The 26,833-nt window shown below is 39.3% G+C and overlaps 2 protein-coding genes across 4 annotated transcripts in view; both read left to right on the forward strand.

Annotated features, from left to right (window-relative positions):
- Positions 1-1,148: 1,148 nt before the first annotated feature.
- Positions 1,149-19,952, forward strand: Zfp62 (ZFP62 zinc finger protein). Of its 3 annotated transcripts, none has more exons than XM_036197969.1 (3): positions 1,149-1,215; positions 12,820-12,868; positions 14,329-19,952. In XM_036197969.1, the coding sequence occupies exon 3, from the start codon at positions 14,349-14,351 to the stop codon at positions 17,103-17,105; it is 2,757 nt and encodes a 918-aa protein (XP_036053862.1). In that variant the 5' UTR covers positions 1,149-1,215; positions 12,820-12,868; positions 14,329-14,348; the 3' UTR covers positions 17,106-19,952. The 3 variants fall into 3 exon arrangements, with proteins under 3 accessions (XP_036053862.1, XP_036053863.1, XP_036053861.1); XM_036197970.1 differs by having other exon boundaries at positions 1,151-1,219; XM_036197968.1 differs by lacking the exon at positions 12,820-12,868 and having other exon boundaries at positions 1,159-1,215.
- The window catches only part of Mgat1 (alpha-1,3-mannosyl-glycoprotein 2-beta-N-acetylglucosaminyltransferase), a 62,432-nt gene continuing 36,790 nt past the window's right edge, over positions 1,192-26,833 (forward strand). Inside the window, exon 1 of the mRNA XM_036197975.1 lies at positions 1,192-1,215. The gene's annotated coding sequence lies outside the window, so the exon portion shown is untranslated. The remainder of the gene's footprint in view (positions 1,216-26,833) is intronic.

Consider the following 26,833-nt stretch of genomic DNA (forward strand, 5'->3'; position numbering starts at 1 on the left):
GGAAAGGCGCAAAGCTACACAGAGAAACCCTGTCTCAAAAAACAAAAACAAAACCCAAACAAAACAAAACAAAAAAATCACCCGAACCAAGATGCTTTATTTAGGGTTCCCAATGATCCCCCTCTGCTGTCCTTTACCGAACAAAGTGCTCCAATCCAGATATAGATATTTTTGTTGTCTAAAACAAAGAACAAACAAACAAAATCCCAAAACCTTGGGATGCAGGCCAGCCTACTATAATACCCTTTAATTTAGACTATGAATTCTGCCCCAACCCCCAACCTGTTCATGCTCTTCTCTACAAGTTACTGCTTATTGGCCTGACAAGGACATAGGACTCTTCTCCATCTTAGGGTTCATTACTGTTAGTAGGTACTCTGCTCTATGTCACAGCATACTTCCCAAGGGCCTTGGCCTCCTTAGAGATGCACAGAATTCTGTAGCTTGGTGCCCAAATGCGGTCAAAGACACGACTACACCAAAACTTCCATTCCCTCTACATATTCACGTCAGGGCTTTCTCTGAAAAAAACCAAAAAAGATATAGACTGATGCAGATTACAGGCTTTAAACTGGAGTTTTGTAGCTAGGATAGCGGGGTTGGAAAGGAATTTTCTTAGCGCAGAATGAGGAAGTTAGTTGTTTTCCCTAGATAAGCTGTTTTTGAAACTGCAAAGTATCTGGGGGAAAGGGTCAGCTACGTCTGCAGTCTCAATAGCTGGCTTCCTGGAAACTTGAGCTCAGCTGAGGGCCTTGGCTTTGCGGGGAGTCTTTTAGAAAGAAGGGGTACAGGTCCCTCGTATTTTGCTTCCTCTCAGGAGCTCAGCCCTGCTTCCTAAGGATCTCTCCTGTCTCACTTGGAAACTGTGAGTTCAGAATTCACAGCCAGGAAATGAAGTATCTATTCTACCGCCACTAGATTATTTTATTATCCGCCCCCAGTCCAACCCGGAATATAAAAGCCCAAAACAACAGGAAAACGCCCCCTACACATCTCGGGCATCCGGACTGAAGGACCTCTGCAGTCCTGGTAGGAAGGCCAGCAGCGCACCCGCAAAGCGCGGGTCACGTGCGCGAACAGGGCCCGACCACCGAGTCAGTCCTCCAGCATCCTAGAGCGGCCTCGGAAGTGCCCCCGCGGCGCGGGTCTTTCCGGCCGGGCAGTCCGCGCTTTTGTCCCGCCGGCGGCCGGGCTCCCGCGGCGCCGCCACTACCAGTACGTGAGTCCCGGGCCGCCCGCGCTCCCGCCTCTCCCCGGCCCGCCACGCCCTTCCCTTCTTGGCTCTCGGGTCTCGGGCGGGTCCTTGGGGAGGTCGTGACTTCCTACGCGCTTCGGGAAGCGTCCTTCAGGAGGGAAGGGGAAGGGGAAGCCAGGCCGGAGCCCGGAGGGCAGCTCCTGCCATCTGAGCTCGCCCTGGGCCGAGGAAGGGCCGGAATCCGCCCCGGGTTCCGGGACTGTTCGTAGCCATCTCGGGCTTAGAGGGAGGAGAACCTCGATTATTAGCGCTTAAAATTTTGCCCTGATTGCGGTTAAGTTTGTTTCTGAGACTTAGAGGGGACCTGATTGGGTCACCCCTCTCCGTTATTTTGGTGGGAGAGAGGTGTTGAGAGACACCTGCGGGTGTGGAAGCAAGCCCTTGCACTTCCCGGCCCTCTCCTAGGAGAAGCTCTTATGTAGACCAATGGTTGCGATCTGAGAAGGCCATCTGCCCGACCCCCACCGCAGCAAACAGAAAGTGTTGACTTAGGGAAAAGCTTTGAGAAGTATTGGGGCAGTGATGTAAAAGATAAACAAAGGCCAGATGGAGACGTGCCGGTGCTGGTGTGTTATCTAGGTGGCCAGGACAGTTTATGTACGCCAGAATCTGTGTGTGTGACTTTTTGAATAGGTAATGTTCATGTGACCACAACACCAAAATATAAAAAGATTTAAAAAACAAAAATTTAATGCAAAATATAAAAACTTAAGATTTTCTTTCAGTGTTCTCAATGGTGGTCCTAGGCCCACCTTAAAAAGTAAACACTTTTGTTAAGATCTTGAATAGACTTCCAGGATTTTTTTTTTATTCAAATACCAGCAAATATATAGTTTGTTCCTCTTATTCAGACGGTTGGTAGCATAACAAATCTTTCTGCTTCCTTGTTTCTTTTACTGAATCTGTTTTACATATCTCTATCGGGAGACAGGTTTGTTGTTTGTTTTGCAGACCTTGAGTGGATTGGCTATTTTAAAAGATGTTTTAGATGATGATTGTGTTTTATAATCTTTGAGTTGTTCCCAGTGCTTTTATCTCATGGTAGTATTTGGAATGATTCTGTACTAGGATAAGGATTGTGAAATTAGGGAGAGACTGAGATTAATGAAGTATTTTTTGTTTTACAATAACTCAATCAAAATATGCTGAATTAACTTGCTTCAACCAGTTCCTGAGTGAGCCCTTAGCTTCAGAAAAATTTCTACACTGCCTTTCACAGTCTTTTGCTTCTATTATTCCTGGAGTAGGTAGAACTCTCCTGCACTACTATGAGAATATTCCATTACAAAAACCCCTTCAATCCTTATTCCTAGCTTTTAAATAATAGAGACAGGTGTGTGTGTGTGTGTGTGTATGCTTTTCACACATTAATTTCAAAAATAACCAGATCATAAATCATACTTTTGTCTGGGTATCACTTCTGTCATATAGTTCCATCTTCCATTTGCACATCAACCACTTAGGTGCCCTTGAGTTGGCAAACATTCTCTCTTGATTTCATTCTCATCATCTGAACATGCTTGAATGACTTTTAGTCATTTGAATGACTATTATTCATTATAGTCACCAAATGTGTTATCTAAGAACTTAAGGTATGGAAACCCTGGATCACACTTGAGATATAGGGCATTGCCTTGTTTAATATAGTTGAAACCTGGAAATTCAAAGTAGCTGCAGGCATGTTACACCTGTTTATTGCAGTCTCTTACAGTAGGAGACATTTTCCACTGAAACAGGATTTCTCTCTTGTGAGTTGTTTCAACTTTTTTTTTTTCAAGACAGGGTTTCTCTGTGTAGTTTTGGAGCCTGTCCTGGACTAGCTCTGTAGACCAGGCTGGCCTCGAACTCACAGAGATCCACCTACCTCTCTTCCTCCCGAGTGCTGGGATTACAGGCGTGCGCCGCCACCGCCCGGCAGTTGTCTCAACTTTTGAGAAGTACCTCCTCACTGACCAGAACAGACAGGCTTCTTGCTATCTGCAGACACTTTTATAGGACTTAGGGGTAGAATGTGAACAAGTGTAGAAATAGCCCAGGGTTGTGAGTCTTATGTAATTTGTGAGGTACAGAGACCTTTTCATGGTTGATTTACACTGATGTTACCGGACTGTTACAGTCATGATGTCTATCAAAAACTGGCTAGAGAGATTTCGCATCTAGTTTTGAGAAATTAAAACCTTTTTTGGTTCTTTCTAGTCTTGTGTTATAGGGAACACATGATGGCCACCACATCCATCCTATTGATTATATTGTAATAACTTCATCTTGGAACTCTTAATTCTTGGTTCTCTTAGCCCCTCCCCCAACCCATTCTCCCACTGTGGTGGTGGCAGCAGTGATGTCATAGTCTCAGGAGACAGGCTGTGTGAGTCAAGGCCAGCCAGTGCTATATAGTATATAGTGAGGCTCTGTTTCAAATAAATAAATAAATAGGAAAATTAAGCAAAGTAAAAATAATACAATGAGTGAGCTGTATGCCCATAGTTTCAGGATTCTACTACATTTTTCTCACCTTTGCCTTTTTATTTTTTAACTAGGTTGAAGCATTTTAAAGCAAATTCTGATACTGCTTTTTTTATTACCCTCATATGTTTGTCATTAAAAGTGGCATATACTCCTAACCACTATAGTACCACTACATTACAGCCCATTTTAGCTTTGATTTTTTTTTTCCCCTATCTAGCAGCAGTAGGCAGACTACTGGGCCATTTGTCTACAGTAAGCTAAGAAGGGCTTATACCTTTTTAATGGAATGTTTATAATCACCAGCATAGTCCAAAAAACCTTAACTATTAATACTTATCTGACCCTTTACAGAAAAGTATTGCCAACACCAATTTAATAATGCCTATGCTACTCCTTTACTTAAAACTCTTGAAGAGTAAGTGAACTCTTCAGTTTGAGTCAGACCCTGCTGAGCCCTTGTTGCCTACCTGTCTGGTTTCCCCTGATGATGTCTAAAGTGTTAGGAACATTAGTTCTCCCAAGTGTACTCCTTGGAGAGTACTCCTGAAGTTCTTAGTTCTTCGGGGTGAAGGGCTGCCCTCCCACCTTTTCCGATATCTGTGCTGATGCTCTCTGGGGTAGACCTTATTTCTCCTATCCGTTCATTCCCTGGACTAGCCCCAGGCCTGTTGGTGAGGGAAGAGCTACTTATAATGGGTATGATCTAAGTTCCTTGTGCACCGTTCACTCAGATAACCACGGTACTGGAATGCACCCTCAGTTCTGTTCATAAGGATGGCAGTGTGTTTTATTACACTCTCTCAATTGCCTTATATGCTAACAGCATTTATGCTCCTGCTGTCTTGATGTACTTTTGCCTGTGTTTTTGATTGTGTGAATTATACCGGATGTGCCGAATAGCCCCTACCCAGAGAGGGTTAAGGAGACTTTGGCCTCTGACTAGATTGGAGAAGCAAACAGTAGTGTTTATGATTCCATGCAGTTGAGGCCAGTTAGTAGCCAATTATACAGTCCCTGCAGAAATGAAGTGACTAAGGGAAATTAGAATTCAGTTTGTCAAATAATTGATGGAGGGGTTGGAGAAATGGCTTTTAATCACTATCATCAGGACTTGAATTCAGATTCCCAGGTGAAAAGCCTGGAGTTGTACTAAACTGAGAAAGAGAAAGATGGATCACTGAAGCCTCCTGGCCAGACAGCCTAACTGATTGATGAGAAACCCCGTCTCAGAATACACATGGAGAGTGATTGTTGAAAACACCTGACATCAACACCTCTGGCCTCCATGCACACACACATGTACATGCATGCTTATACATGTGAGCATACCACACACTCATACATGAGGGAAAGGACAGACTGAGAATTAGTGAGTGCAATGGCAGTGAGCAGTAAGTCAGTGTAGTGTCCCTTTTGTGTCTAAGGACACATTAGGTAGCTCGATACAGAGGATTTGGCCTGATGTGGTGGTGTGTGTTAAGGGTTTAGTTTTGTTTTGTGCTACTCTAGCAAATCCTGCAGTCTGGGTAATTTACAACAAGAGCCTGAGAAGTCCCAAATTAAGGTGTTGGCGACTCTTGAGGCCTTCTTGCTCCGTTTTCACTTGGTGAAAAGCACCACATGGTAGAAGAGCAGAGAGAGCCATAATAAGTTCTTTATAAAGAACCCAGTCTCACAATAATGGCATTAATATGCTGTAACATAAAGACAGTGTCTTCATGGCCTTATCACCCACTTCTACCAGGAACAGTGTTACACTTTTATAACCCTCGATAATTGACAGGCTGAAGCTGGCATCTCTGAGTCTGGGACTTCAAGTTCAAGGCCAGCCCCAGTAACATAGTGAGACCTTTATATGTGTGTGTGTGTGTGTGTATATATATGTATATATATTCCAGAAGAGAATTATGGAGGACTGAAAGTACGGCCTAGAAGCTGGTGTTCCTATAATAGGAGAAGTTAGTCTTATAGGCTGTTTTGGATGAAGTTGGGAGAAATAGAAGAGATGCTCTGATTAAGACAAAGAGGACAGTGCGGCCAATAATAGGATCTGTGTTTGGATAAAAGGTTTTGGGCCAAAGAGAAGCTTCTAACAGACAGCTTTTAGGAGTGGTAGAAGTCATACATACGGAGCTTTCTGGCCAGCATAGAGTCAAGAGGAAAGATTTAACGAAAGGGTCAGAACGTAAGAGCATCAGCAGCTTTGCAAAGGAAGCATATTATCTAGAAAAGGCTAGTCAGCGAAAGTTAGTGGTCTGAGTGAAAGAAATCAGCTTGAGTAGATGAGGCTAAGGGAGACAGGTCACTAAACAGAGACAGGGTGGTGAGAGGAACACCGAGAAGGGAAGTAGAATTGATGGAACTCTTAAGGGTAGTTTTTGATGTTTTGAAAACTTTGTATTTGAAGGTAATTTTAAATATACAGAAAAATTCTAAGAATAAGAACAGTGAAAGGGGCTGGAGAGATGGCTCAGCTGTTGAGAGCACTGGCTGCTCTTCCAGAGGGTCAGGATTCAGTCCCAGCACCCACATGGGTAGCTCACAGCTGCCTGTAACTCCATTTCCAGAGGCTCCAACTCCTGGTTTCTTCAGGCACCCGGCACACGTGGTATACAGACATACATACAGGCAAACATTCATACACATGAAAGAGTAGTGAAAGATACTTTTGTTCATATTTACCTGTAGTTAATACTTTATTTCATTTTGTCCTCTGGCTCTCTCATATACATTTTTCCCAAATAATTTAACACATCACAATCCTCTAACCCTAGATACTTTGTTGTATATATATTTTTAATTTAAAAATTAAATTTCAACTATTTATTTGCACATGTGTATATGTGTACATGTGTGGCACAGCACACCTGTGGAGGTCAGTAGACCAATTGTAGGAATTTGTTTCTCCTCCCATGTGGGTCCTGTCATGTCTTCAGGCCTGCTGAACCATCCCACTGGGTCCCATGTATAATTTTTTAAGGAGGGGGATATTTTCTTAACCAACTACAGTACAGCTGTCAGTTTCAGTAAATGTAAAGTTAATATTTTATTTTTCCAACTTTGCCAGCTGACACTTTATTTTGTTTTTTTGAGACAGATTCTTACTGTATATATATATATATATATTCTTACTAGCTGTCCTATGTAGAACAGGCTGGCCTTGAACACAGAGATCGGCCTGCCTCTGACTCCCAAGTGCTGGGATTAAATATGTGTGCCAGCAGATCTGGCTTTGGCACTTTTAAAAAATATAACAATTTTAGCCTTCTTGAGCCTATAACATTTCTAGAACTTCTCTTTGTCTTATAAAGTTTGAAAAAACAGTTCCTCCTTTCCCCACAGCCCTTTAAAAAATAGTCTTCATTTTGGATTAACCTGTTTCCTTATGGTTCGATTCATGTAATATATTCTCATAGGCCCTGTCCTTCTCAGGATGTCATTACAGGAAGCATATGTTCCTTTACCCCACTAGAAATATTTATTCGTATAGAACATCTGTCAAGGCCTTGCCTAATAATTACTATTTTCTCTAATAAGCATTCTGAGAAGGAATATTTAAATCCAGCAAATAGTCTATTCTTTGTGAAAATTTCTCCCCAGACTTAGAATTCATTGGTGATCTTTTCCTTATTTAGTCTTTAATCTGATAGTTATGGGATGCTAATATATTCTGTTGTAATCAAGAAGCCTTCCTCCTTTCCTGGCTTTTTATCTGTAGGGACTTGTGCAGTCCTGTTTTTAGTAGATTATTTGTCATTACTGTGCTTACTTATTGTGCCTAAACTGGATGTTCAATCTGGCTCTTGAGAGTGCCTTGACTTTTCTGTTCTTTCCTTACTTGTTCACAATATCACACCACACCACAGCTCATCTTGTACTTCTCCCATTCCTGGCCATTTCTCTAAAGACTTTGCTTCTCTTTAGTAGGAGATACTAGAAGAAACCAAAACTTTGTGCTTATATCACAGTGCTAATACTTTTCTTCTTGACTTACTGGCAAAAGAGCTTATGTAGAAATTATATATATATATATATATATATATATATATATATATATATATATTATATATATATGTCTACACTTACATACGCACATACTTTGTTTAAAACTGAGTTTATACAGTACTTGTAATTTATCCATATAAGGTTCTTTTTTGCTTTTTCCTATCCCTTATTTGTATATCTTTTCTTCTTTCATGAGAATCCTGACTCCTAACAAAAGTCACATTTGAGTTCCATAGTACATCAAAAATTGTTTCAGAATTCCTTTGCTCATAATGCCAGCAGTACTTCACTTGTTTGAAATTCTCCCCTGCACCTCCCCACCAGTCTTCAGAATATTGAGTGTAGACAAGTATGTCATCAAATATCGTGTTCCTAAGTTAAATAGATGAGGCTTTTTTGTTTCTGTGTATTCGCTTCCTATGGTTTTGGTATCCCTGTGAAACAGAGATGAGGTCACTGTTTCTGTTTACTTCCCATTTTAGCAATTCCCCTCCCTCATATTCACTGATTTCATTTTATCCTTTAGTTGTGCAGACATTATTATGCTACCATAAGTGAAAACAACACTATGCTATAGTTAGTGTCTCTGCACCTCTCCATCCCTGCACGCGTTATTCTGACTCCACCTTTTGCAAATATCAGTTGTATCTTTGTATTCCCATAGAGATAAGCAGATAAAATGCTTGCTTTTTTCTCCTTTCTTAGCAACTGCACTTTTTTACTTTTTGATAATATAATACTATACAGCCTGGAATCTACTCCCTGTCAATGAGATGTTCTCCTTTTCCAGTACTCCTTTATGTATATTTTATATTTTATTTAACTAGTCTTCTGTGCTTGCAGATTTAGTAATTTCCCAGATTTTCAGTTAAAATTGTGCCATAGGAATTCTGTTACCTGTATACATGTTCTTACAGGTGCACATATGTATACACATACGCACTTTTGTAGTATTAGAAGTATTTGTTAATTGTGGATTGAAGGGAAAATGCATGTATTAGCACAGATTTCCCACCACAAGCTTTATGTAAGTTTTCATCCCAAGCAATCTATGAGAATACTTGTTTTCTTCATAGACCAACGGAATCTATGGCCAGCTTTCGAACATTGGTCAGGGTAACATGTGAGAAACTATCTTATTGAAGTTCTAATGATATATTTCTCTTATTACAAAAAATAAGAATATTTTTACATGTTTAATAATTTTTTAAAGGAAAACATATTGACATGGTTAATCATTGTGTGAAACATCCTGTATATTCACTGAACAAAATAGTTATTTTAGACTACAATAAGAAAGCCCACAGCAAGAGAAACATCTAAAGGATAACCAAGTTTGATTGAAATGTTGAAAGGAAGATGACTAGCAGCTAGCTTTAAAACATTTTAACATATTTGATCATAGAAATATTCCAGCTGCAGTGTTTGTCATAGAAGCCTGTGCACCAAGAAGCTGATTCTAGTGTGGGAGTACATTTTTACTTTTTTAATTTAAAGAAAAAACTGAGCCATGTTAGCACCAACAAGTTGCAAAGTATCGTTTGATTCTTTTCTTCTCTAGTTTGAAATTAGAAAGAAAAAGAACTAAGTTCTCAGAGTACACCATGATTGTTAAGTCATAGTCACTGAATTCATGAATGATGGTCTGCAGAAAAGCTACTTGATTCTAGTAGTCCATCCATCATATCTGTAGAGGACTTTGTTAGGCTCTCTGGTCTCTACCAGCTTTAAGCTCCCTACAGGCAAAGAGATCACAAATGCTGGGAGGCTGTCACAGTCCAGAAGGTTATCTATCTCCTTGTAGGGAATAAATTAAGAAACGTTTATAGGCTTTCTCTCAAAGTAGTCACTGACCTCTAGAACAGAACCTGACTGAGGTTTCTTTCCTCCCTTTTTGGTAATCCCCAGATGAACAGTGTTAAAAGGAACAACAGGAATCCAGGAAGCAGTCATAGTGCTTCTAAGCTTTGCTTTGCCAGCTTTATCCCCACTAGTAGGCATGTCTTTGGGGCTTCTTTCTTTATAATGAAGACCCAGTAAGCCACTCTGAAAAGGAACTGATCCTTATGACTTGGAAGAAATCAGCATTTCTGATCCAAGCCGTTGCAGAAGGTTTGGTGCCTTAGCTTGTCCTGTTAGCTCTTCTGGAAGGACAGAACCACATATTCAGGGACTCTGTTTTTCACTTAGGTTTGGGTTCCACAAGCCTTTTACCTTATCTTTTCCTTCTTCTTCGGAAGCCATTCTACACAGAACTTACTTCTTAACACTCCTTTCCTCCTCTCCTCCTTTTACTCTTTCTCCCTCTCCCCTTCGCTCCTTCCCTCTCCTTCATCCCTTATTTCTGAAAGTTCATATGAGGCTCAGTGTATTCCTTATGGGTCCTGATGGTTCTTGACAAGAAAATCCTGATAGTGCTGGGAGTGGACAGTGGTGTCATGGCCTCCAAGGTTGTCATTCAAGTACTTCTAATTTCATAGATTTTCAGTATCTACATCGTTGGACTTGCTATGCTAGAATTGGTACAAAAATTGGGCTTGACACTGTAGGGCTCCTCAAACACCTGGAGTGAGTTTCAACTTCTCACTGATTTCACAGCTGCCATTTACCATTTTCTTTAGTTAATGTGGTCCTGCCCCACATGTGGTCATCAGCCCCAATCTGACAGGTCCATGTCATCTTGATAAGCAACTTCATATATCTTCTACCTTTTCAACTGCAGTAGAGAAAGAACTGATGGCATAACAGCTGTTATACCTTGGAGACCTTGTTTTTCTAGGAACTTCTTGTTGCAGATTCTTAAGGAGTCACTTTTCTAGGCCCTTTAGGTGGGTTGACTCAGATATTACTATGGAATCTGCAAAGTCTGGCAGAAAGAAATGTGAGCATTCTCCAAAGTCTGTTTTGTGGTGAACCAGTCCTGGAGAGGGGCTGGGGGGTGGGAGCAAGGTGCTGGGTATATAATGAGCATGAAGACCAGAGCCAGGTTTGCTTCCAAGAAGCCATTCGCTAAGAACAGCTATGCTGCTGGATTTTGACTTCAGTCTAGCCCTTGGAATATAACTTATTTTCTGTAAGGACTGATCTTTGATAAACTAGCATGAGCTATCAGATGCTTGGGAATCAGAATGGTCTTGGGGGACTCAGATGTACTGGCCTGGTGCAGAGCAGTTATACCAGCTTTAAGGATCAGGACAGTGGGATCTTCAGGCTTAAGGCCCAAACTGCGGAGTCTTTGCAGGCACATAGATACTTGGTTGGCTAGATTTCTGTTTTGAGTGTATTCCAGTAAATAGCCATTGGAACTGTTGATCCTGCTACTGAAGTGCCTCTTTAAACTGATAGATGCGCTCTACCTGTTCATATAGCTACTCCTCCAGGCTTCAGAGGCATTGTAATGGTTTATGCAGCTGAATCAGCCTTCACCAATTGCACATCACCTGTACTTTTTTCATCCTGTAGTATTCCACCAACAGCAAGTTCCAACACATCATTATACCTTGAGAGCGGTTCTGTTACTGAAGCAGCCGCTGTTCCAGGGAGATTTGCTCACTGTTTAGCTTAGAATACCAGTAGCTCTTGGTGAGCCAAACAGGCTTTGGACAGATCCAGACACCTTGGTAACCTTAGGGCCTGAGGTTCTTGGGAGAGTATAGCCTTTTTTCTCACCTCTCGTCACAGTTCTGACAGTATCTCTGGCATTTTCTTTTGGGAGTTGGGGTAGGAATTTGTGTATATGCTATTTTTTTTTTTTACCATAAAAGCATGTATATGTAGTTAAACATCAGTCTTGTACTACATTTTGGTTATGATTAGGAAGCTTTCTCTATATCCAGGTCATAGAGTCATTAACTCGTGTTTTGTTTTGTTTTTCCTAGTATTTGTTATTTTTGTGTCTGTTCTATTATTTCTAGCTTCTTTATATTTAGAGCTCTGTTCCATTTGGAGTTTGTCCCTTTGTGTGGTATAAAAGATCTAATTTTATCTTTTTTATTCCCCAGATGGCTTTATATTTGTTACTGCACAATTTCAAAACTGTCTTTTCCCCAGTAATGCCATCCTCATCATCAGTTTCTGTGTGTAGCTAGAATAATTTCTGGGTATGTCTATTTATATGCCAGTAACACATTTCAATTATAGAAGCACATTTTTAATTATAGCACATGATAATAGCCAGTATGGCTAGTAGTCACTTACAGCTCTTTTTCTTCCCTAGCAACTTTTTATTTAGGACATTGTTTTTATGGCTATGGGAACCCTAACATTTTCTCTTCTGAGGAAGTTAAGATGGAGGGGCTAAAACTGAAAAGGAAGTGGATGGAAAATCTCTGTTGTATGTGAAAATAGAAGAATATAGTTAATGTGTGCTGCTGCTGAAGCTTCTAGAACTATGCTAGGCAACCCATTAGTTCTACTTTTTAAGTGTTGTGGACTGCTCTACCAAAAGTAATTCAGGGAGTAATGGAATTAGGCTGGGCTACATATATTTTAATGTCTGTCTGGTCGTTCTTCATCTTCTAAATGGTCTCCTAAATTTCTAACTTTTTTCTATTCCTATAGAAATTTCATTATACCTATGGAAATGAGTTGGGTAATGTGACTCTGTACACATGTCCACTCCAAATCATGTATCTTTTATTGCCCATTTTCCCCTCACATAGTTACATATAGAGTTTTCTGAGATTCACAGAATTTCATAATAATGTTCCAAAATGTTACCCAGGGCAGGAGGGAAAGATCACATTTTATATGTTTACAAACGCTTCATTTTCTAGGATTGGAATAAGTCATTTTTTTCTTAGAAGTCAGTATGTCAGAAAGTCGGTATTGATATCATGTAAAGTACCTTCAGGAGAACAGGTACCCTGCTTGGATATTAAAGTCTGCTTTGGGAAGTTTATCTTTTTTCTGAATCGTGAGCTTTTTCCATACATATTAACCTTGATCCAACAGTTTAACCTTTAATACCATAATAAGTAATACAATGAATTCTATTAACATTTTGCCCTGACCAAGGGACAAGTACTGTTGTTACTGGTTCTACATGGCTATCATCTAATATTTACAACAGCCCTATTACTTTCATTTTACAGGTGAAGAAACTGCTGTACAAAGAAATTAAGTAGCTCTCTCAAAGATCAGGTAACTAGGTATTTGAACTTACAGTAGTCATTTTCTGGTCTATGTGAGGGGTTGGTTTCAAGATCTTACAGATAGCAGAGTCTACAACAGATGCTCAAGTCCTCTATTTAAAATTAAAGGGTATTTACAAATGACCTTTCTGTGTACTTTAAACCATTTCAAATTACTTATAGTGCCTAAAAACTGAGTGAGTCTTTGTTATATTGTATTTAGGGAATAATGATAAAAATTAAAAGCCTATATATGTTCAGTACAAATGTAACTTGGTTTTTCTGAATATTTTTGATTCATGGTTGGCTGAATCTGCAGATGCAGAATCTACATGTTTGGAGGGCCTATATTTCTTTGCTCAGTGGCTTGAGGTGTTGTCATCTTTGTTTCGCCATCCTCGAGACAAGGCCTTACACCATAGTTCAGGCTGGCCTGGAACATGGAGTCACCTTCCTGCCTCAGCCTCCAAAGTGCCGGAATTACAAGATTGGGCCATCACACTTTACTGTTTGTAATCTTTGAAATGCTGTATGACTAATTAATTCATAAGTAGGAATGAAAACTATTCCTTGGCAGGCTGGAACATGTTCTGCCATATTAATTCTTCCATGATTAGCTACTTTCCAAGGACAGTGTTTTCTATACACAGAAAATTCCAGAAGGGCAGATCAATTTATCGTAGCTACAGCTTTCTTTCTTTCTCATTTCTTGGTCACTGTCCTCATAATCTTATAACTACAACTACCTGCCTGATCCTGCTTCTAGGGTACTGATTTATCTTCTTTTTTAGTTTTACCTGCTCTCTGCTGATTTATGTGTAACTTTTCAAGGAAAAATTAACCTTGCCTTTGTTTTTCTATTTTTTTTTTTCTTTCTGTCATCTGTTTTTCAGAGACATTTTTGTTATTTTCTATGAGATGACATTGAAACTGATTGGTATTGGCTGTGGTTCTGTGCATCACAGCCATTCCCATTTTTAACTTACCTTCATGGTAGGTTAATGAAGAAATGAGAAAGCTCTTTGGATCATCAGCAATCTGAGATCTAGTTTTTAGCAGTAGTTCTCAAGGTATTGAAATCTTATTAATGACCCCCATCATATCCCCAACAATTAAAATGGTGCTTATGGGGCTGGACAGATGACTCAGTACTTAACACTTTAATGCTCTTGCAGAGACCTAGGTTCAGTTCCTAGCATTTAGTGGTGGCTCATAACCATGCTTAACTCCAGTTCCAGGGGATCCAGCTACCTCTTCTGAACTCATTGGGCACTAGGCATGTACCTCGTGTACATTCTTACATGCAAGCAAAACACTCTTACACATAAACTTTAAAGACTTTTTTTAAATGATACTTGCAACACAACAAGCAAATACCTGTCAAAGGGTTAAGTTGATTTTGTTATTTGCTATTGTTCTTTTTTCTTTTTTTTTCTAAATAAACATATCATTTTCATTTTCCTGGTCTAGTGTCACATTTGAAGACAAACATGGAGGATGAGGAATCGGCTAAAAAGAATGAAAGTAATTTAAATACAGACTCTCAGTGTACAAATGTGGAAATTCTTTACAAGGATCATATGCAGAAATCTAAGTTCGATGACACTTGTGTTTGGGTAGAGAAGCAATTGGAAAGTCCTGAATGGAAAATAATGAAGGAAGACAAAAGTAGCATCAGAGAAAAGATTGACAAATCTAAGAACACAGAAAATGTAAAAATAGAACAGGATGATGAGGCATCTGAGAAAAGTTTGTACCCAAGTGCAGATACCATGTACCAGACTGTCCCTATAGAACCAAGAATTCGTGAACAAGAATTGGAGAACATTAATGGAAACTTGCACCCTACTCCACAGCAGAAATCTACCACTGTTAAGAAATCACATAAGTGTGATGATTGTGGAAAATCCTTTAAATACAATTCTCGCCTTGTTCAACACAAGATTATGCACACTGGAGAAAAGCGGTATGAGTGTGATGACTGCAGGGGGACTTTCCGGAGCAGCTCCAGCCTTCGGGTCCACAAGCGCATCCACACTGGTGAGAAGCCCTACAAGTGTGACGAGTGTGGGAAAGCCTACATGTCCTACTCTAGCCTTATAAACCATAAAAGCACCCACTCTGGGGAGAAGAACTGCAAATGTGATGAATGCGGAAAGTCCTTCAATTATAGTTCCGTTCTGGACCAACACAAAAGGATCCACACTGGTGAGAAGCCATATGAATGTGGTGAGTGTGGAAAGGCCTTCAGGAACAGTTCCGGTCTGAGGGTCCACAAAAGGATTCACACGGGGGAGAAGCCCTATGAATGTGACATCTGTGGGAAAACCTTCAGTAATAGCTCTGGTCTGAGGGTCCACAAAAGGATACATACAGGTGAGAAACCCTATGAATGTGACGAATGTGGGAAGGCATTCATTACTTGCAGAACACTTCTGAATCATAAAAGCATCCACTTTGGTGATAAACCTTATAAATGTGATGAGTGTGAGAAATCTTTTAATTACAGCTCTCTTCTCATTCAGCATAAAGTCATCCACACTGGTGAGAAACCTTATGAATGTGATGAATGTGGGAAGGCCTTCAGGAACAGCTCAGGCCTCATAGTGCATAAAAGGATCCACACAGGAGAGAAACCATACAAGTGTGATATCTGTGGCAAAGCATTTAGCTATAGTTCAGGCCTTGCAGTCCATAAAAGCATTCATCCTGGAAAGAAAGCCCATGAATGTAAGGAGTGTGGCAAGTCCTTTAGTTATAACTCACTTCTTCTTCAGCATAAAACCATTCATACTGGAGAGAGACCTTATGTATGTGATGTGTGTGGCAAAACATTCAGGAACAATTCAGGCCTCAAAGTCCATCGGAGGCTCCATACTGGGGAAAAACCATACAAGTGTGACGTGTGTGGGAAGGCCTATATCTCACGCTCAAGCCTTAAAAATCACAAAGGAATCCACATGGGGGAGAAGCCCTATAAATGCAGCTATTGTGAGAAATCCTTCAACTACAGCTCTGCCCTTGAACAGCATAAAAGGATTCATACAAGGGAGAAACCCTTTGGGTGTGACGAGTGTGGAAAAGCCTTCAGAAACAATTCAGGCCTTAAAGTACATAAACGAATCCACACAGGAGAGAGACCTTATAAATGTGAAGAATGTGGGAAAGCCTATATCTCACTCTCAAGCCTTATAAATCATAAAAGTGTACACCCTGGGGAAAAGCCCTTTAAGTGTGATGAGTGTGAGAAAGCCTTCGTCACATACCGAACCCTTTTAAACCACAAAAAGATTCATCTTGGAGAAAAGCCCTACAAATGCGATGTGTGTGGGAAATCTTTTAACTACACCTCACTCCTTTCTCAACACAAAAGAGTTCACACTAGAGAGAAACCCTTTGAATGTGACAGGTGTGAGAAGGTCTTCAGAAACAACTCAAGCCTTAAAGTTCATAAAAGAATACACACTGGGGAGAAGCCCTATGAGTGTGATGTGTGTGGAAAAGCTTACATCTCACACTCAAGCCTTATTAACCATAAAAGTACGCACCCTGGCAAGACACCCTATACATGTGATGAATGTGGAAAAGCATTTTTCTCAAGTAGAACTCTTTTAAGCCATAAGAGAGTCCATCTTGGGGAAAAACCCTTCAAATGTGTTGAGTGTGGGAAATCGTTTAGCTACAGCTCACTTCTTTCCCAACACAAGAGGATCCACACAGGGGAGAAACCTTATGTGTGTGATTGGTGTGGGAAGGCCTTCAGGAACAGCTCAGGCCTCACAGTGCATAAAAGGATCCATACAGGTGAAAAACCCTATGGATGTGATGAATGTGGAAAGGCGTACATTTCACACTCAAGTCTTATCAATCATAAAAGTGTTCACCGTGGAAAGCAGCCCTATAATTGTGAGTGTGGGAAATCTTTCAATTACAGATCTGTCCTTGACCAACACAAAAGGATCCACACTGGAAAGAAGCCATACCGATGTAATGATTGTGGGAAGGCATTTAATATCAGATCAAATCTTACCAAGCATAAAAGAATCCATACCGGAGAGGAATCTTTAAATATGGCAGATGTGGAAATTCATAGTGGCACATTCCAGAAGATAATCTACTATGAGGGAGGGAATGCTTTGGAGGGGACCAGGATGCGGATGATGCCTGTGCCTATATGGGAGGCACAGCCTACCAAGTCTCAAAGAAATCAAATAGAAGAAAAACTTTATGAATGTGAGAATTTCTGAGATCCTTACTCATGGCTTATAATTTTTATAGTGTAAGTGGAAGAATTCTAAATAATGATGAACAATTCTTTATACATGATTCAGTCATAGCAAGGACAGTTCTAGTGCCACAATAGTTGAGCCCTTTAGGAATACAAAATACCACTAGATAGAAAACCTTTCAAAGTGATGGAACATTTAATAAAAATCCTCCCAAATAGGCATACATTTCTGGACATAAAACATGAAGGTAAAGGACTTTAGTTAGAAATCATATTCACCATTACAAAGATGCTATTTGGATAAATGAGTGAATAAGAATGTAGAAAATCTGGTATAATTTTGAACTCTACTTTGGTCAGTATAAAAATCCAAGAAGGGCCACTAACAGGCAAATTCAGGGAGAGAATGGTTTCAGGGAATATCAGTTATTAGTAGTCACGATATAGACTTAATAATTGTTTGTGGTAGGGAGATGACAACTTCTGAAACAAGTTAGATGTCCTAGGAAAAGAAAAGACAAATCTGTGATCGTCACATTAAAATGCAGATTTGTTGGAATAGACTATTACACTAATTGAACTGGTAAGACCAAGTGAACTCTCTTAATAAGTAATACATATGTTAATGAAAGCCTGGAAGGTGGCATTCACACATACTAAAGAATGTAAAGGATTTCAGTATCTTCAGTAAGTAATGGAACACATCTTCACCAAGAGTTTGCACCTTACAGAAAAAAAATTCAGGGAATCCCATGAATTAAAAATGTTTCAATGGAAGGTGTTTTATTACAAGGGCAAAGTCAGTATCAGTAATTAGGAGGAGGAAGTTCCTGTTTTTACAACAATATTAAGTGTTTCAGAAAGTTATAAAGATTTCATGTACTAATGTGTATATTGTCTGTTGTAAAATATGAATATGTTCAGAACTCGATTTGCCATAAAGGGCAGGTAGTTATGGTAAGGTAAAGCAAAACCCCAATAAAGAAATGCCTCAAGTGTAACTAGGCTGTGGCTTACTGTAGATGGAATAAATAGAGAGCTATTTGTGTGTCGTATCTTTCCTTGTTAAGTGGTACAAGATAGCCAGAAAAGTTTCTTATCTGTGAAGACTCATCCACAAGGCTAATATCTGAGGTTTCAACAGAAGTTAGATCATGTTTATCTTGGGAAAACAGATGAATTTTTTAAGAGACCATGGAAAAACAAACAATCTGATGTTGATACTGAGGCTGCATTATAATTTGTTAGAGGGTGCAGGCTGTGTGAGTGATCTGTAACTTTACAATTCATTATGAACAGAATTTAATGCAAAATATTAGTAACTGTAGCAGTAAACATTAGGTATCTGAACAGTAAAAGTATTTACTGTTTTGAAGTATTTCTGAGTTGAGCTCCACTTACAGTATTTGGACAAGTTATTAGTATCAGGTGAAGTCTCAGTTTGTTCTCAGGCTTCAGAGTCTACAGTCATTACTAGCCAGATCCATATTTCTTTAAGGATTCCTATCAAAATAATTCCCATGTCTCCCTCTGGGAGTACTAGAGAGTACTTTGTTTCTGCTTCCAAATTCCCACTAGTAAGTTTTGAAAGATGAGGTGATAAAAGGGAAAATATATTGTTACCACTCAGTTCTTCAGTATAAAGCCCACACTTAACATGGTTTTCTGCATGAGACACTGGTGAATTTAACCCTATCCACAGATTTAGTTTACTCGGCAAATATTTGTTGAGAATCTGCTAGGTACAACCCACTGTCCTAGGCACGATGTAGGGAAAAGTGAGAGCAGGAATCAGTTAAGACTATGAACAAACCATTCTTGATAGATACACACATGCACATACATATGCGTGGCCTAACTTCTAAAAGTGTTGAGGGAAAATTGACCATATCTAACCAGAAAGAGAGTTACGGATATTGTTTTCTTCTGATGAGTGGGAAGTAGAATATCCTGAATAAAGGGAGCAGAGCTAGTGTTGAGGAATCCTCCAGAGTAGCTGTGTTGTGGTAGGCAGAAAGACCAGACTCTCCATTCCCAGTAGCTGTTGAGGAAGGGGATTGCACTTCATTTACTAAAGAAAAGACCACTTTCCATGTGCCTTATGGCCAAAGTAGATAGTGTACTTGTGGCTTGAGTTCCATTCCTCCCCCCACCCACCGTGTGAACTCCAACTCGACCTAAGGTACTACCTAGTTTCAAGGATGACACAGGTTAAGTACAAATATTGAGGTTGGCCACCTTTCAGAAAAGATTGTGAGTTTTGTGGTGCTGTGGATCAAACAAAGTAGATTTATGCATACTATGCAAGTATTCTACCAGTGAGGTACATTCCTGGCTCTGGTTACTTTTTTTTTAAGTTTTAATCCTTATTTTTAAGTATGTGTATATATGGGGCTATATGCTTGTGAATGTATGTGTCTAGGAAGCTGGAGGCATTCCACTGGAGCTGGAGTTCTAAGTACTTGTATGCTACTTGATATGGATGCTGGGTACCAAATTTGAGTCCTCTTGGAGAGTAGTACAAGCCCTTAACTACTGAGCCATCTTTCTAACCTACTTTTAGTTAGGCATCCTGATCACCCCAGTACACTGAATGCTGGGGAAAACTACTGCAACCTCATCTATTCAGAGATGGGAAGTAAATAGGCTAGTGGCCTCTTGGCCTAGCCTTGAGTATTATATGTAGGGCCAGGTAAATGATACTCAGGTGAACTCCAATGTATATGGGTCTCCTGGTTTCTAGTTGTCCCATAGGGACACTATGCTTCAGATTCAATTCAATGAGTTTATTGTGGATAAGCCTGTTTGGGCCAGTTGATGAACGTGAGATTAGTGATCATCCTTGCCTTTTCTAGTAAGTGATATGCAAGAAGAAAATAAAAAGTGAAAATGTTAACTTATAAGTGAATATAAATATATGCAAACATACAATATATATGCACTATATCTATATCTCTATGTACACACACAAATATATATATATATATATATATATATATATATATATATATATATATATATATATATGGTTTCTCTGCGTGCCTTTGCTTGGCACCTTTCCTGGAACTCTGTAGCCCAGGATGGCCTTGAACTCACAGAGATCCACCTGCCTCTGCCTCCCAAGTGCTGGGATTAAAGGCGTGCCCCTCCACCGCCTGGCCAAAATGTATTTTTAAAGTTTGCAAGGTTAACAGAGAATTGACATGGTGAAAAGTAAATTGGAATCTGGAAGATCAGAGGCCTAAAGTGCTTTTATCTAGGAACAGGGTCAAGAGATTTAATTTTAGTTTTTATGAAGTTAAGTGTGTATGGAAGGTGGCATAGACATGTTAACAGGATAAAGATAACTTTAAAAATCTGGGAAGAAAAACCTCAACGTAAAAAACTAACAGACATTCTGTTTCTGGTAGAGGTGGGCTAAGATATTTGGATCAATTTTCAATTCCACTGAAAATGAAAAATGATGTAATTTTTAAAGGCACATAGTAGTATCCTGTTTTTAGTACATTGGCTACTATAACAAATTATAGACTGCATAATTTAGAGATAATTATTTACAATTCTGGAGGCTTGCAAGTGTAATAATGGGGCACCCTCAGGTTGCATGTCTGGTTAGGATCCATTTCCTGAGTCATAGAAGGGACGTCAGTGCACCACATGTAGATCAAGGGGTCTTGACCCTCCTTTATAGGAGCACCAATACCATATATGAGTACTCCACCCTCTTAAATCACTTCCCTAAAGCCCAGCTTTATAATACATTGATGATTAAGTTTCTACACAAAAATATGGGGCGTTGGCAGTGAACATGTAGATACCTCAAGAGAGCACTGAGGCTGGACAACCCAAGACAGTTTAAAAATAGGATCCCGGGGGCTGGAGAGATGGCCCAGAAGTTAAGACTTACTGTTGCAGAGGACCCACACCACGTTTGGTTCTCAGCACCCACTTGGGAAGCTCACAACCTTCCATAACTTCAGCTTTAGGGATTTTTAATGCCTCTGGCCTTAATTAACCCACTTTCCTGGAGGTGGTTTGTCCTCTAGCCAGGCCTGCTACTGTCTCATTGAATTGACCATTAAGACAAGAGTATGTCCCTACCTAAAAGTAGATTCCATTCTTTACATGCCCATTGAGAAACTTACCACTTAGATTCAACATTTCTTCTCAAGCCATGAGTTGTGTTTGTTGTGCTTAGAAAGCAGCAAACCCCATGCAAAGAAGCAACAATTGGTGGCTGAAAGTAGGGTTTTGCCACCAGGAAACCTGGATTTAAAAGAGAATTCTTGGCTGGGCAGTGGTAGCACATGCCTTTAATCCCAGCACTTGGGAGGAAGAGTTAGGCAGATCTCTGAGTGTTTGAGGCCAGCCTGGTCTACAAAATGAGTTTCAGGACAGCCAGGGCTACACAGAAACCCTGTCTCAAAAAATCAAAAAATAAAGACTCACTCCCAGATGCTCCCCCCCATCAGTAACTAAACCACTTATGTTGATATGGCTTCACCTGTCTTGTCAGGATAATAGCTCAAAGGTTATAAAGAGATTAGAAAAATCAGCATAATTGCAGACCCAGAAAGAGTGCCTGAAGTGAGAATTCTGTAAATGAGGGTGTAGCAAGTATGGCTGGCCAAATAGTAGCTCTTTTCCAAGATTGTGGAACACCAAGACACTGAGGTAATAGAAGGCAATTCTTAACTGAAACTCAAGAAAAATTCCCCAAGGTCTATACCAATTACAGATAAAATGAAAAAAGAGGTAAGAAAACCAAGATTTTGGGTCTGTTTTCTCAGTGATAATGTTGCTCTAAGCAAGTGTGCTTTATTTTTGCCAGAGGGGTTCAGCAAGAAGAGCTCCAACTTGAGTCTGGCAATGGACACTATTAGATGAACTGAAGGATGTGGGAATTTTCATCTTTGGTTTAGGCAGCCTTAGGCAACCTAGATACTCATGTATGTACAGTTTGCCCCTCCTCCTTCAGGCTTTTGTTGTTAACTGTGACTTTTTTTTTTAACTTGGTTATTCTCAGATATGCTAGAGAGTATAGAGTATACAAAAAGAGTTAGTGAGTGCCAAGCAACCATTATCTTAACTGTGGCTGTTTTTAGTAAGTGCCCATTAAGGTTGAAAAAGATAAGAGGAGATCCTGGGGTTGTTACGGACTCACTGAAGAAGGCAGACAAAATTCCTCTGGTCTCAGATAAAAACCTAGGGCCAACATTCCAGTCAATGCAGTGATTATGAATTTGTTTCTTGTCCAGCATGCAATTTTCTCATCTATAAAACACGATTCTTTAAGGGTTAATAAAAAAGGGCCAGCAAAATTGCTCAGTGAGTAAAGACACTTGCTGCCATACCTGACAATCTGAGTTTGATCCCTGGGACACATGGTCAAAAAGAGAGGACTCCTGCAAATCATCTTTTGACTTCCACACATGTGCCCACACATACATACATATGTGGATGTCCTAGGAATTGAACTCAGGCCATCAGGCTTTGCCGCTAGCACTTTTACACACTGAGCCATCTCAGGCCCTTATTGTTTTTGAGACAGCTCTCATATGTTTACTTCACTAGTTTGGAATTTGCTCTATAGATGAGGCTGGCCTCTAGCCTGCAATCCTTCTGCCTCTGCCTCCTAAGTGCTGGGAGTTTTAGATATGTAGCACCACTCTTGATGAAGCCTACATTTTCTGTTAAAAATACCATGCAGACAGCTGCTTTCCATAGCTTCTGTGATGCAGCACTGTCTGCTCACTCCTCTGAGCTCTAAGATCCTTTTCCATCTTTCTCTCTCTTCTGGTCACTGGTCAAAAACCTAAGCATGCTGCCCTGACACTGGTCTATCTTACTCTTTCTTCTAAGCTCTTGCTTCTGCCATGCAGCTAGCTGCCTTATGACCTCCATTGCTAAACTTGCCTGCTTTTTTGGACACTAACTCAAAAGGCATGGTGAGCTCTCTTCCTTTCCTTCTATCTGCCACAACTTTTCAGCTTGCCTTTCTTGTTTTTTTTTTTTCTTTCAAACTCTAGTAATACTGTCTTTGAGCTTAAAAAAATATTATATAGACATTATTGTTAAATTGAATAATGTTCTCTTATTTTCAAAAGCTCAAAGCTATGAAGAAGAGAATAAGCATTAATGAAAAAGAAAACAAAGCCAGGTGACAGTACACGCCTTTAATCCCAGAACTCAGGAGGCAGAGGCAGGCAGATCTCTGAGTTCGAGGCCAGCCTAGTCTACAGAGGGAGATCCAGGACTGGATCAAAACTCCACAGAAAAACCCTGTCTCAAAAATCCAAAAAACAAACAAAAAAAGAAAACAACAAAATAGAGATCAATAAAGTCAAGGCTGTCACTTCAAGTGTAGGAAATTTGATAAACTTCTGGTATGATTGAAAAAGAAAAACCAGAAAAGTGTGAGTAATCTAAATTAGAAATGAAAAGGAGGGAATCATAGTAGACATTCCATAAGAAGTCAGGAGTTTATTTTTAGACATCCTAACATTTGGATGTCCTAGTTAGAGCTTTGTTATTTTACTGTGTTCAGCAAACATACTTTGTATTTGCTGTCCTTAAAAATGTGCCAAGACTTGCTTTAGGCCCAGCATGGTTTGCCTTTAGTGAAGGTTCAAAAGAACATGCATTCTGCATATGCTGGATGTGGTCACCTACATGAACTCATTAGGTTAACTTTGTAATGTATCACACATATTCACTGTTACTAATGAATGGTAATTTGTTGAGTTACCCCTTTACTGTGGATTTGGTTTTACTGAGGCCACATGGGTATAGAACTGGCTAGTTGAAACTTTATGAAGGAAAACTTGTTTCTAGGGATGCCTTTTGCTTATTTAGTCTCTTTTCTCTGACATTAATAGAGCAACTTTTTTTCTGATTATTGCGGCATGGCTTATCTCTTCACATTTTTTTAAAACTTTTTTTTAAAACTTTTCTGTGCTTTTTTTATGTTGGATATGCCACTTGGAAATATATAATATTGTTTAATCCAGTCTAATAATCCATTTTAACAGGAACATTAGCCTTTTAATGCATGGTTGCTGATTGCTTTAGATTATTTTTAATTTTATTTGTTTTCAATTGTTATTTCCTATCATGTCTTCAGACTCTATAAGAATTATTCTACTAGAATTCCATTATAATTCTATTTTCCTTTCTGATTTGAAAATTATATTCTCTTAGACTGAATTAAAACCTATTTTTTGAGCTAGGGCCTAGCTATTAGCCTCTAACTTGCTGTCTTCCTGCCTCAGCTTTCCAGCTGTTGGAATTACAAGTATGTGCCATCACATCCAACTTAAAAGATATTTTTGTTAGGAATACATTTCTTGGATGGTCCCATGTTCTTTTGTTACAACAAACCACACCTGTCTTGGAATTTTACTCTATCCATGTATTTGTTAGTATATATTTTAAAGATTTCTTTTAAGGTTTGCTTCTGTATCTTTGGTTTACTTATGTTTTATTACAAAGTACCTTAATGTAGACAATTGTTTTAGTAATCCTATCTTGGTTTCTTTGTGCTCCTGTAGTTTTGGCTCTATGTCTCAGTAAACTAGTGCTGAGATAGTAGATATACAGCCTTCTCTTCCAGGATTTAAATAAAGGTGTATTTGACCTTCTCACTGTATCTCCTGTGTCTCTGGGCATTTTATTCCCACCTATCAGTTTCTTCACTGCTCCCCAAGTTTCATTCTGGATTAATTTTTCCTCTAGTCCACTGGTTTCTCTTCAGTTATGTGATCTGCCACTAAATACATTATATTAAGCATTTAGTTATGAATTTTTATTTCAGTTGCAGACTTCATAGTAAGCAGAATTCTCTTGTATATCATTCTTAGATGCTGTCCATCTTCTATTGAGACAAGGTTTCCCATTGGCTTGAAACACATCAAGTAAGTTAGACTAGTTGTTCAGCAACTACTAGGGATCTGCCTGGCTGCCTGCTCAGCACTGGGATTACAAGCACATACCACCATTCCTGGCATTGGAAGGGGGTGGGGAGAAGGGGCTTGCAAGGCAAGTACTTTACTGATTGAGCCATCTTCTCAGCTCCTAACTGGAGTTGAAAGTTTTCATGTGTCCCTCCCAGCTGTGTGGTCCCTCGGCCCCTTATAAAATCATCACTTAGAAGCTTATGTTAATTTTAACTGCTTGGCCACCAGCTCAGGCTTCTTACTGACTAGCTCTTACATTTTAATTAACTCATAATTCTTACTTATGTTTTCCCATGTGGCTTGGTACCTTTTTTTCAGTTCTGCCTTGTCATCTTACTATCTCTGTATCTGGCTGGTAACTCCTGACTCAGCTCTTCCTCTTCCCAGAATTCTCATCTGTTTACCCTGCCTATACATCCTGCCTGGCTAATAGCCAATCAGCATTTTATTAAACCAGTGTACAAAGATATTATCCCACAGCATTTCTGCTTTTCTGTCTAATCAAAAAGGAAGGTTTTAACCTTAACATAGTAAAATTATATATAACAAAACAGTTATCATTCAAGAATTACAGTTATACTATCTAGTCTGTACTTGGGAAATTCAAAGAAAATTTTCTATTTTATATTTGTGAGTCTAAGGTTTCATATCTAACTTATCTTTTATCATAACCAAGGAAAATTATAACTATATAGTCTTCAACTACATCAAAGACCCTAGAAGGACATAATATTACATAAGTAAACAGGAAGTGCTTTGTAAGCAACTTCCAAAATTCTGAAAATGACAGAGACAGCTGGCTGCCAGGACAGTCACCTGAAGTTCCTTTGCAATGTTGGGGCATCCATTCTTCAGCCTACAGGCCTAGAGTCTCTCAGTTGCTTCTTCCTGTGTCCTGTAGAATGTCTGGCAGTCTCTTCTGCAAAGCAGGAACCAGAAGGACCATTTCACCTTGTTTTGGCAAATTCAGTGGTCATTTTCCTATGGGTCTTGCATGTCTAGTTTATACAACATGTTATCAAGCAGTTGACACAAGGGCATTTTTTGCCCAGTGGCTAACTTTTGCCACAAAGAAAGCAAACTCCATAATGACTTTCATCAGTGCCCATTATCTTCTCTGAAGTAGATTGGTGCTGCCAGGAGAAGACATGTCTCAATGTCCAGAAAGTCAAAGTTCTTAAAACATTTTAAATGCCATATTGTGTAGGTCTTTGAAGTGTTTGAAGATTACTTATCTAATTGAAACATATCTATGTATACCTAGAGAACTTAACTAACATGACTATAAGTTTGATTATCATGGAGACTAATTATTAATCTGTATTTTTAGTTATACATTACAATTTTATATGAGCTATATAAACATAATTCTTAAACAAGTAGAAATATACATACAGTATAACAATTAACTTTAAATTTGTAATAAACTAAAATTATAGCAAATTAAAACATTTTACACAAGTTGTTGCTCTTTAAAAGTAGATTTAATAATCTACCCTTTTATCCTATCATAGCTATATCCTGTCCCCCTTTTTTCCTTTAGAAAGATGTTGACTATGACCAATAACAATTTGTAACCAATCTCTAAACAGAGAATAATATCCATAATTTTTGGAAATGTGGGCATAGTGTTCTAGGCTACTTCCTGCTGATTGTGGCTGTTGGTAGTCTTATGGGGATCCTGAGAAAATTAATAATTATGGTAAGTCCTGACTGGAGTAGTCTGTGACAATGTATTCTCTGAGCCAGTTGCCTTGAAGATGTTCTGAATGTTGGATCATGTGGAGACCTC

The sequence above is a fragment of the Onychomys torridus genome, chromosome 8, assembly GCF_903995425.1.
Source record: "Onychomys torridus chromosome 8, mOncTor1.1, whole genome shotgun sequence".
NCBI classification, from domain to species: Eukaryota; Metazoa; Chordata; class Mammalia; order Rodentia; family Cricetidae; genus Onychomys; species Onychomys torridus.